The sequence below is a fragment of the Protopterus annectens genome, chromosome 6.part1 (genome assembly GCF_019279795.1).
Source record: "Protopterus annectens isolate FY-2018-M chromosome 6.part1, PAN1.0, whole genome shotgun sequence".
In the NCBI taxonomy this organism is placed as follows: domain Eukaryota; kingdom Metazoa; phylum Chordata; order Ceratodontiformes; family Protopteridae; genus Protopterus; species Protopterus annectens.
This window is the reverse complement of record NC_056738.1, coordinates 260758626-260771248: the sequence shown is the minus strand read 5'-3', so window position 1 is coordinate 260771248 and position 12623 is coordinate 260758626. Positions and strand designations below refer to the sequence as shown.

The following is a 12623-nucleotide window of genomic DNA, read 5'->3' as shown; positions in this document are numbered from 1 at the left end:
AGAATTAGTACTTTTGTTTATTTTCTCAACAAATACATTTATTGTTAATTATCTTTGGCTTCAGATGCCAGCCTAAGTTCATGGACCTGTTACTGTTTCTCAGTTTTTTTAAGCTTCTGATAATATCCTTGATAAAATAGGCTTTGGATTTAGTAAATAATTTAAAGACTTGCTTTTGCTGAATCTTTTTATGGCAGTGGACCAGAAGGGTGGTTTGTACTGAATTCCCCATGATACTCAGTTCTAGCAGGGACTGCTACCTATATGCATTTTTCTGAATTGATGTAGAATCCTTTAATGGAGTTTGTTGTTGCATCAGTTTATAGGCAGGTGCAATCAAGGTTGAGGTTGACATGTCTACAGTCTTAAAATTCAGTTGGGTTTGATGCATGGGATTTGGGGGATATAAAGGAGAAGATAGCAAGTTTGTGGTTAAACTTCACTGGGGATGAGATGCCAAAAAAGTAGTGCAAATGGCAGCTGTATTAGCAAGCATCGGATCAATAATACTGTCTCATTTAGTAGGTTTACTTACTGACTGATCAAGAAAACTTTTGTTTATAAAGTCCAAGAATTTTTGGGCATATCTTACGTTGGAGGTATAGGTGTCCGAGTTTAAATAAGGGTAGTTAAAGTGGAATCGTATTGATAGCTTTACAACACATTCGCCAAATGCAAAAATTCTGAAGAAGGTTTGTAGAATATACTTTCAGTGAAACTTAGAGTAAATCTTTTGTGTGTGTGTGTGTGTGGGAGGGGGATCCACCCTGTACCCCCATATGATGGGATATCTCCCACAGTGCACAAACTTAAATCTACCAATACTGAAGGTGCGCAACAGTGCAGGAAACGGAGGTCTCTATTGGCCAGAATGTTTTTGACAAAACATTTTTGCTGAAATGGTACTTGCCTAAATTACTGTCAACCCAATGACATGCTCCTGTAAAAGTCTCCCAAAATAATGGAGTTTTAACTAACAGTGAGATCATTTAAAATACATTGAGGAATTCTCCATGACCATCAGGGAACAAAGATGTTCAGTAACAAGCTATTAGATGATAACTAATCTTATCCAGAGTAATCTGAAGTTTATTGAGCTCAGTTTGTGGGTCACTAGGGAATCTGCCTAGTGATAATATGTTTTTTTCTTCATAAATACTTATATTATTGATACACATTTCGTTTTCAAGCTTCACATCATTCCTCCTTGTTCTTATACATTATATCACTCATTCCTCCTTGTTCTTATGCATTATAACACTCATTCCTCCTTGTTCTTATGCATTATAACACTCATTCCTCCTTGTTCTTATACATTATAACACTCATTCCTCCTTGTTCTTATACATTATAACACTCATTCCTCCTTGTTCTTATACATTATAACACTCATTCCTCCTTGTTCTTATACATTATAACACCCATTCCTCCTTGTTCTTATACATTATAACAATCATTCCTCCTTGTTCTTATACATTATAACACCCATTCCTCCTTGTTCTTATACATTATAACACTCATTCCTCCTTGTTTTTATGCATTATAACACCCATTCCTCCTTGTTCTTATACATTATAACACTCATTCCTCCTTGTTCTTATGCATTATAACACTCATTCCTCCTTGTTCTTATACATTATAACACTCATTCCTCCTTGTTCTTATGCATTATAACACTCATTCCTCCTTGTTCTTATACATTATAACACTCATTCCTCCTTGTTCTTATACATTATAACACTCATTCCTCCTTGTTCTTATACATTATAACACTCATTCCTCCTTGTTCTTATACATTATAACACTCATTCCTCCTTGTTCTTATACATTATAACACTCATTCCTCCTTGTTCTTATACATTATAACACTCATTCCTCCTTGTTCTTATACATTATAACACTCATTCCTCCTTGTTCTTATACATTATAACACTCATTCCTCCTTGTTCTTATACATTATAACACTCATTCCTCCTTGTTCTTATACATTATAACACTCATTCCTCCTTGTTCTTATACATTATAACACTCATTCCTCCTTGTTCTTATACATTATAACACTCATTCCTCCTTGTTCTTATGCATTATAACACTCATTCCTCCTTGTTTTTATGCATTATAACACCCATTCCTCCTTGTTCTTATACATTATAACACTCATTCCTCCTTGTTCTTATACATAATAACACTCATTCCTCCTTGTTCTTATACATTATAACACTCATTCCTCCTTGTTCTTATACATGTAACACTCATTCCTCCTTGTTTTTATGCATTATAACACCCATTCCTCCTTGTTCTTATACATTATAACACTCATTCCTCCTTGTTCTTATGCATTATAACACTCATTCCTCCTTGTTCTTATACATTATAACACTCATTCCTCCTTGTTCTTATACATTATAACACTCATTCCTCCTTGTTCTTATACATTATAACACTCATTCCTCCTTGTTCTTATACATTATAATACTCATTCCTCCTTGTTCTTATACATTATAACACTCATTCCTCCTTGTTCTTATACATTATAACACTCATTCCTCCTTGTTCTAATGCATTATAACACTCATTCCTCCTTGTTCTTATACATTATAACACTGATTTTTCCTTGTTCTTATACATTATAACACTCATTCCTCCTTTTTCTTATGCATTATAACACTCATTCCTCCTTGTTCTTATACATTATAACACTCATTCCTCCTTGTTCTTATACATTATAACACTCATTCCTCCTTGTTCTTATACATTATAACACTCATTCCTCCTTGTTCTTATACATTATAACACTCATTCCTCCTTGTTCTTATACATTATAACACTCATTCCTCCTTGTTCTTATGCATTATAACACTCATTCCTCCTTGTTCTTATGCATTATAACACTCATTCCTCCTTGTTCTTATACATTATAACACTCATTCCTCCTTGTTCTTATACATTATAACACTCATTCCTCCTTGTTCTTATGCATTATAACACTCATTCCTCCTTGTTTTTATGCATTATAACACCCATTCCTCCTTGTTCTTATACATTATAACACTCATTCCTCCTTGTTCTTATGCATTATAACACTCATTCCTCCTTGTTCTTATGCATTATAACACTCATTCCTCCTTGTTTTTATGCATTATAACACCCATTCCTCCTTGTTCTTATACATTATAACACTCATTCCTCCTTGTTCTTATGCATTATAACACTCATTCCTCCTTGTTTTTATGCATTATAACACCCGTTCCTCCTTGTTCTTATACATTATAACACTCATTCCTCCTTGTTCTTATACATTATAACACTCATTCCTCCTTGTTCTTATACATTATAACACTCATTCCTCCTTGTTCTTATACATTATAACACCCATTCCTCCTTGTTCTTATACATTATAACACTCATTCCTCCTTGTTCTTATACATTATAACACTCATTCCTCCTTGTTCTTATACATTATAACACTCATTCCTCCTTGTTCTTATGCATTATAACACTCATTCCTCCTTGTTTTTATGCATTATAACACCCATTCCTCCTTGTTCTTATACATTATAACACTCATTCCTCCTTGTTCTTATACATTATAACACTCATTCCTCCTTGTTTTTATGCATTATAACACCCATTCCTCCTTGTTCTTATACATTATAACACTCATTCCTCCTTGTTCTTATACATTATAACACCCATTCCTCCTTGTTCTTATACATTATAGCACTCATTCCTCCTTGTTCTTATACATTATAACACTCATTCCTCCTTGTTCTTATACATTATAACACTCATTCCTCCTTGTTCTTATACATTATAACACTCATTCCTCCTTGTTCTTATACATTATAACACTCATTCCTCCTTGTTCTTATACATTATAACACTCATTCCTCCTTGTTCTTATACATTATAACACTCATTCCTCCTTGTTCTGATACATTATAACACTCATTCCTCCTTGTTCTTATACATTATAACACTCATTCCTCCTTGTTCTTGTACATTATAACACTCATTCCTCCTTGTTCTTATACATTATAACACTCATTCCTCCTTGTTCTTATACATTATAACACTCATTCCTCCTTGTTCTTATACATTATAACACTCATTCCTCCTTGTTCTAATGCATTATAACACTCATTCCTCCTTGTTCTTATACATTATAACACTCATTCCTCCTTGTTCTTATACATTATAACACTCATTCCTCCTTGTTCTTATACATTATAACACTCATTCCTCCTTGTTCTTATGCATTATAACACTCATTCCTCCTTGTTTTTATGCATTATAACACCCATTCCTCCTTGTTCTTATACATTATAACACTCATTCCTCCTTGTTCTTATGCATTATAACACTCATTCCTCCTTGTTCTTATGCATTATAACACTCATTCCTCCTTGTTTTATGCATTATAACACCCATTCCTCCTTGTTCTTATACATTATAACACTCATTCCTCCTTGTTCTTATGCATTATAACACTCATTCCTCCTTGTTTTTATGCATTATAACACCCATTCCTCCTTGTTCTTATACATTATAACACTCATTCCTCCTTGTTCTTATACATTATAACACTCATTCCTCCTTGTTCTTATACATTATAACACTCATTCCTCCTTGTTTTTATACATTATAACACTCATTCCTCCTTGTTCTTATACATTATAACACTCATTCCTCCTTGTTCTTATACATTATAACACTCATTCCTCCTTGTTCTTATACATTATAACACCCATTCCTCCTTGTTCTTATACATTATAACACTCATTCCTCCTTGTTTTTATGCATTATAACACCCATTCCTCCTTGTTCTTATACATTATAACACTCATTCCTCCTTGTTCTTATGCATTATAACACTCATTCCTCCTTGTTCTTATACATTATAACACTCATTCCTCCTTGTTCTTATGCATTATAACACTCATTCCTCCTTGTTCTTATACATTATAACACTTTCCTCCTTGTTTTTATGCATTATAACACCCATTCCTCCTTGTTCTTATACATTATAACACTCATTCCTCCTTGTTCTTATGCATTATAACACTCATTCCTCCTTGTTCTTATACATTATAACACTCATTCCTCCTTGTTCTTATGCATTATAACACTCATTCCTCCTTGTTCTTATACATTATAACACTCATTCCTCCTTGTTCTTATGCATTATAACACTCATTCCTCCTTGTTCTTATGCATTATAACACTCATTCCTCCTTGTTTTTATACATTATAACACCCATTCCTCCTTGTTCTTATGCATTATAACACTCATTCCTCCTTGTTCTTATACATTATAACACTCATTCCTCCTTGTTTTTATACTTTATAACACTCATTCCTCCTTGTTCTTATACATTATAACACTCATTCCTCCTTGTTCTTATGCATTATAACACTCATTCCTCCTTGTTCTTATACATTATAACACCCATTCCTCCTTGTTCTTATACATTATAACACTCATTCCTCCTTGTTCTTATACATTATAACACTCATTCCTCCTTGTTCTTATACATTATAACACTCATTCCTCCTTGTTCTTATACATTATAACACTCATTCCTCCTTGTTCTTATACATTATAACACTCATTCCTCCTTGTTTTTATACATTATAACACTCATTCCGCCTTGTTTTTATACATTATAACACCCATTCCTCCTTGTTCTTATGCATTATAACACTCATTCCTCCTTGTTTTTATACATTATAACACTGATTTTTCCTCAACGTTTTGTTTTAAGCACTGATTCCCATAGATGCTCATTATTCTCTTTCTGGTTTCTGCACAGGACATGCACACAGCAGTTCTCTGTCTCATCTTTCCTCATATGCTATTTGATGTGCATATTTTTAAATAGTCTTGATATCTTTATATCTAAAATAAACTCTTGATTTTTTCTGCTTTATGCCATTTAGAGTTTAATTTCAGATAACTGTCATTTCCTATGTACAAGGTTACACTACTACTTCATACAGTGAAATGCCTAGCTTCTATGTTCTGCTTATGATTTGTCTGTCTACCAGAGAATGCTTTGATTCTGAACGTATAATGATTTTTCTTACTTCACACATAGATTGTGATTATCCACAAAAGAGTTATATTGAATGCCATCTACATTTTGTATGACAAATGCGACAAAAAAAAAAAAAAAAAAGAATTAGGCATTCTTTATTACCTTCAGCCCACACAGACACAGACACACGCATATACACATTTATAACTTCCCCCAATATCTAACTTATGTTTATCTGCTCATTTTTCAGCAAATGCCACATTTTCAGCTGGAGCAACACCACCTGTGCAAAATGTCATTTTCACATCTGCTAAACAGGTAATAACACAATAAAGTATTCCTATTGTTCTTTCTCATGAAGTCATTTCTTTAATTCGTTCTCTTTGTGCATTCTTTGTACATCATTTTTGGCTTGAGCATGTTTTAGTATCACTCCCACTGATTTATATAGTTGTTAAAATTACATGATAAATTTACAAGATAACCCATTGCTTGACAGAGAACTTGTTCAGGTCTTGCTGCATTGAGGAAGATGAATGATCAGTCGCAGCATGATTAGAAGGTTGTATACATGTTAAGAAAGTATTTTCAGACATTTTCATACACATCATGCTTTTAAAAAGAAGACAAGTTCTGTGTATTTAATTAGTAATTGCTTACAAATTAAATACAGAATAATACGAGAAGACAGATGAGTCTATTTTATGTCTATTTTTCATTCAGCATGACTGTATTATGTTACTGTTACTTTATGCACATGTGGTATCAGATAGCCGAAAGAATAATGCAATGTTCTTTTGTTTGTCAAAAGAAAGATTTGGAAAAGTTTAATTCCACAATGCAATGTTTCATATGAGAACTCTGACACTGAAGAATTAATTTGTTTTTTAAACTAGTCATGCAGATCTTAGTGCACTGGATTTTAAGTTTGTGATTGGAATATAGTGTACAAAGTGTCATGACAAAGGTTTCCAGGCAAATATTCATCCCATCACTTGACCTTTCCTAATTGTATGTTTTCTTTGAGGGAACAAAGAGCAAACTCAGTGCTGGTAGATTCTATACTTTCTACAAAAGTATAATAAGGATGTTGAGTTAGTAAACAATACAGAGAGGGGTAGTCTGCAACGCACTCCTAATACCCTTTTGCTAAATAGTATTAATATTTTAGTTACAAAATAATATCCAGTAGTGATGAAGCACTAGTGAAATAGCCATACTGAAAAGTGCATTTTGCTAGATTGTCATGTATTCATCTCGGAAAGGTGGTGGGACCATGCCGTGGAATCAAGATTGTTTTCACACTTTAAATTTATTAAGGTAGAAGATTTATTAAGAAGGTAAAACAACAAAAAACAGCATTATCGTTCTTAAAGCAGAAGATAAAGAACACTTAGGGAAACAGAATAACAAATTAGAAAAAAGTAAAAAAAAAAGCATCATAACTATAGCCACTAAAGCAGAACAAAGCTGTAAAAACAAACAACATATCCAAGTCTTCATCTGAAGAGCGCCAGTTATTGCAAAAGACTATGAAAAATTGTACGTGACCATTTAAAATATGAAAAAAACTAGACAGGTAATGTGGCTTGAAAATACAGAGAAACTGGAAGTAAGATGACATAATGAATGTATACTGCTGCTCACTTGTCACATTTTCACAAACTTGGGTAGGAAGAGATAAACATGTCTGACAATGGAATTTTCTGCCTGAGGAAATTTGCTGAGGGACTTTTCACAGAATTAAGAAATGCTAATACTGAAGAAAATATTGTCTCTCTCTCTCTCTCTCTCTCTCTCTCTGTATTTATCTATCTCTCTTTATCATCAGTTATAAAGGCAGTATAAGTGGAGGTGTAAAATCCTACCACTATCTTCAGCAAATTATGGAATATGCTGTGGTCTCCTTGACAGGAGGAGGAGGAGGCGGAGGTGGAGGAGGAAGAATAAGAAAGATATGATCTATGTCATGAAAGTAAGAGCAGATAAAAATTAAAAAGTACAGAGGAAACGCCTCACAGCTATAATGCAGGCATTGACTGGCCCATCTTGAACTATGGATCTCTTGAATACCTGGAGGCCACTGGAATACAAAACCCTATGGGGTATGGATTTGTAGCACAGACATCTTGTCAGGCAAAAGCATATTTGTTGAGTTAGAACCCTAAACAATAAGGATTAGGTTGCAGATATAGTTTATCTAGGTTTTAGAAAGGCACTTGGAAAGTTACTTCACATAAATATCATAAAATTTGAAAAATCCACATAGTAATACCGTAGAGTTTGAAAATTCCACAAGTTGATATCAAATGCAAAGCTGTTTGATTGTTTTTGTTTGTTTTATTTTCCAACCTAGAGAGTGGGTTGGTCCAGATACCATTTTCAGCCTTGACCCAGAATAAAACCACAAATCACTTAGACTAATCCAATCACATATGCAAATGCTGGTATTAATGCCAATACATTACGATTTTGATATTCCATGAATGCATCTATCTTGCTAGGAGGGAAAAACATATTAAAAAACTAGAATTTGTATGACAGTGGACTGAGGGTTATCATTACAAAACAGAAGACATACTATAGAAATGCAAGTAATAAGAAGTCAAACAAGGTGGACTTAGCTGTGAGGTATGACATATTCAGAAATATAATTAAGTATTCTAAACTTGGCTAAAGTACTGCAATAGAAATGAGGCAACCATTGTTTTTTGTATCAATGGCATTTTATAAATTGAAGCCAAGTCATTATATAGCTCTGTTCTGAAACCTGTAAACATATTTTCATTTCTGATATGCTGTGTGACTTGATTCCAGGTATCAGGGGCAGTCTCACTGCAAGACTTTTCTCCTGCTACTATTCCAGTTGCAGGTCTTTTTAAAATATGAAAGGCTCATTGGCTGTAGGTTTTAATAGATGGTATTTTATTGTAGTTTCAAGCTTAATTACTAATGACAGGGCAATACTCTAGATGCAGTACTTTAATGCTGATGGGGTTAAGCAGTATGGTAGCACATGTGGTAAAAGGAAGGCAGCTGTCTTTCAGAAGAAGGAAAAAGTGATGTTCACTGAGAATAACATTCGCATAACTTTGTATCATTTTTCTAGCTTCAACATGTTCAAACATTCCAATAGTTTGTCATTAAATATTCAGCGAAATGGTGAGGATAGTTTTCTGAAGCGTATGTTGCACTTCAGAACAGGCATAAGTGTTATTTGGGGGAAGAAGATCACCCACGTGTATGTTAACTGTTACATTAGTAAGGCAGCAGCTAGGCCCTTAATAAACAAAGGTAGAATAATCCTTCTAGAACACATGCTAAAAGTACCTACTTTTGAGTTGTGGAAGACAACATTGAAAGTTCTGCCAGTAAGTTGTTTTAAACTGTTTAACTGGCCTATCACCAAATCATTTTTTTTTCAGTTTTTAAGAGAAATTGAAAGTGACACGTGAGCACAAATACCTTTTAGATCTCAAAAATAGCATGTGTTAGACATTTCCCCTGATGATAAAATAAGGCTGGTTACAGATAGAAAACAGCATGGTAAAGTTATCTAGCCTTGGTGTTTATGGGAAAGATTTCCACATTTGTCATCCTATTCAACAACCTATGAATAAACAAGGAGCAGGTCTAGGGCTATACATATATCCTCTTCTTCTAAGCCAAGAACCCACTTTATCAAGTCTAGTTGTGGGACTGAGGTGGCTTCCATTTTCTTATTGAATAATCTACATGAGTCACTAATTGGACATGAATTTTCACTCTAAAATGAACACTGTGTTGCTATGGAGCAGCTGTCTCTTAAAGAATTGTCCAGGTCCTCAGTGCTGGAATACTTATCCTTAAGGCCTGCTTATGCAAACCAGGTACAAAAGCACAGGTACTTGGATTTGATCTATTTCAGGTTTTTACCATCTGCATAAGATTACACTGACTAATGGATGTCTCATATATTTTTGGTTATTTTTCCAAACAGTTGAAACTTAAATTGCTGAGGAAAATGAAATTAACTGAAAGCATATATCAAGTATTAGTAAATACTTCATTAAGACGTATGGTAGAAGAAAGAGAGAGTAGTTAGGCTACATCAATATTTACCTTAGTATGGCCTTCCTCTATAATTTGTTCAACTAACCATGCTGAAGCAGAGTAGTTCCTATTAACTAGCCATGCCTAGATAATGTTTCTAATGAATAAAAAAAATCTTTAACCAATTCTTTTCCCGGGTCTGTTTTCCATATGTAAGATTAGCCTTGAATCTAAAACTGTTAAATATATTTTTAGTAGCAATCTGTATATTTTTCAGGGACAGAAATCTTCAGTACATGTAGTAGGTGATGCACCAGTAATGAGAAAAAAATTAAATGTAAAAGTTTTATTTGAATATATACCAAATGAAAATGTTATTATTAATTCCAGTGAACACATAGTGAGAGACACAAACACTTTCGGGCACTGTAAAAATTGTAGATTTATTTTAAATGCTTATTTTTGTTGCACAAAGTGGTGTTGCGGTAGCGTTGTCGCCTCACAGTAAGACGCTGTCTGGTTCGATTCTCAGCTAGAGCATCTTCTGCGTGGGGACATACGTGAATGGGCGTACCTTCATTGAAGGTTGTGCATCAGGCCTGGCAAGCCGGTACGTAAAAATCAACTGCCAATCATTAGCGGACCGGAGTTCCGATGTGGCGACCCCTAACCGGGAAAAAACGAAAGACGCAAATATTTTTATTGTACAAAGACTGATTGCTCATATACTTGATAAGTAATCAATTGTTAGTAATTTTTTATGCAGCTGAATGTCTGACATGAAGTAATTTGTATATTGGGCACAGTACTATAAAAATGAACAGCCATGTTTGTGAACATGATTATAACAGTAGAGAAAGGAATACAAATATTGACCTTTATAGGCACTCTCCAAATTATGAGAATATTAAAAAGTTTATTTTTATATTTAGTCTTTGCTGATGATGATTTTAGAGTTGGAGACAAAGTGGCTGTTTTAGAATGTAAAGAATACAATTGGCAGTGTAAGTTAATTGCTTTAAAAGTCACTTTCCAATTAAATCAGTTTTATAGATTTTAGGGTAAATGCCTTATTAGTTGATTCTGATTTGCTGTGAATTGTTTAAATGATTTGCAAGGTCAGTATGGACTTAGTCTGAAGAAGTATGTTAATGAAAGAGATGGAAGTCCTTACTCCTATATTAATAAACTTCAATGGTTTTCTCTAAACAGTGTGATGGTTTTATGGTTTTATTTTTATTTTAGTTTGCTTAAGTTAAACAGTCATTATTCTGACTTTGGAAGACTAATATGCTTGTGTCAAGCAGAGCTGAAATAAATTATTGGAATTAGAAATCTGAGATGTATACATTAATGAAGTTGCTATAATTCTGTGTTTGGGGGCCAACTGTGGTAGAGAATTATTGGCCCTGCTGTAATTTACTTAATATAAACAGTCATAATGCTGGCTTTGTAGGGCTAATGCTTATTTGTAGGAAGTAAGCTGGTATACTCTACTGTGATGGATTACTTATTTTTTATGTGAAGCATAGTTTAAATTATATTATGTGGTTATTTTTATTAGACATTTGAGTGTACACAGTCAAATAAGTGGTTTAAATATAGACTATGGAGGTTCTCTGTTAATACAAGTGTTGTTTGCTCCACTTAAAGATCCATAATCTGGTTTTGCATCACTAATGTGCATTTCTGTGAAACAAGTAGTGATATTTTATTCTAGCTACCATTTACATGAAACAAAGTTAAAATACATTACTGTGACCCCTGTTTTTATAATGATCAGACATTGGAGATGTACACAGTCAACAAAGTGGTGATAACTGCTGAATACAGGGATGTATGTGAATGAAAGTGACTACCCTTCTGTATTTTCAGTGCAAATAGACATTGATCTGTCTTTGCAAGGCTAGTGTGCATTTGTGTGAAGCAAGCTGAAATACTTCACTGTAGCTATGTGCTTATGTGATACAAATTTAAAATGCATTACCATGACCATTTTGTTTACCACAAGCTGCTATCTGAGGTAAAAATAGCCCACAAAGTGCCTATAATTTCTGGGTACTAGGCACCTGATTTAAACCAACAGGGAGACACAGCATAAATAGATATTACAGACAGAAGGAATCACAGCCAAAAATCTAACTGAAAAACCAAGAACTGTGAGACAGCAACATTAATTACTGCACCATTATACCAGTGATGAGATGCTATCACACACACCCTGACCAGAATAGCTCAATCACTTATTGTGTACACTGCTGATGTTTGAGATGGAAAATGAAAGAACTTAGGACCGACTTGCTACTTTTAGATATGCTGTAATCCCTCCCCACACATGCACAACCCTTTTCATGACAGACAACCTTTCTGACCATCAATTTCAGCCACTTCATTGACTGCATGTTTGTGTTAAAAAAACACAGCTACAGTAAAGTATTTCAGCTGGCTTCACACAGAAGCAAATTAGTTCTGCAAAGTCAGAATAATTACTACTTAATTTGAACAAATGATAGCAGGGTCAGTTATGTCTATTTACCCAAAGCCCCCATACCC

The 12623-nt window shown here is 33.9% G+C and overlaps 1 protein-coding gene across 1 annotated transcript in view; it reads left to right on the top strand.

The window, feature by feature from the left end:
- The window catches only part of NAALADL1 (N-acetylated alpha-linked acidic dipeptidase like 1), a 712563-nt gene that overhangs the window by 296529 nt on the left and 403411 nt on the right, over positions 1 to 12623 (top strand). The window contains exon 12 of the mRNA XM_044075363.1: positions 6289 to 6356. Within this exon, the coding sequence (XP_043931298.1) occupies positions 6289 to 6356 (68 nt within the window). The remainder of the gene's footprint in view (positions 1 to 6288; positions 6357 to 12623) is intronic.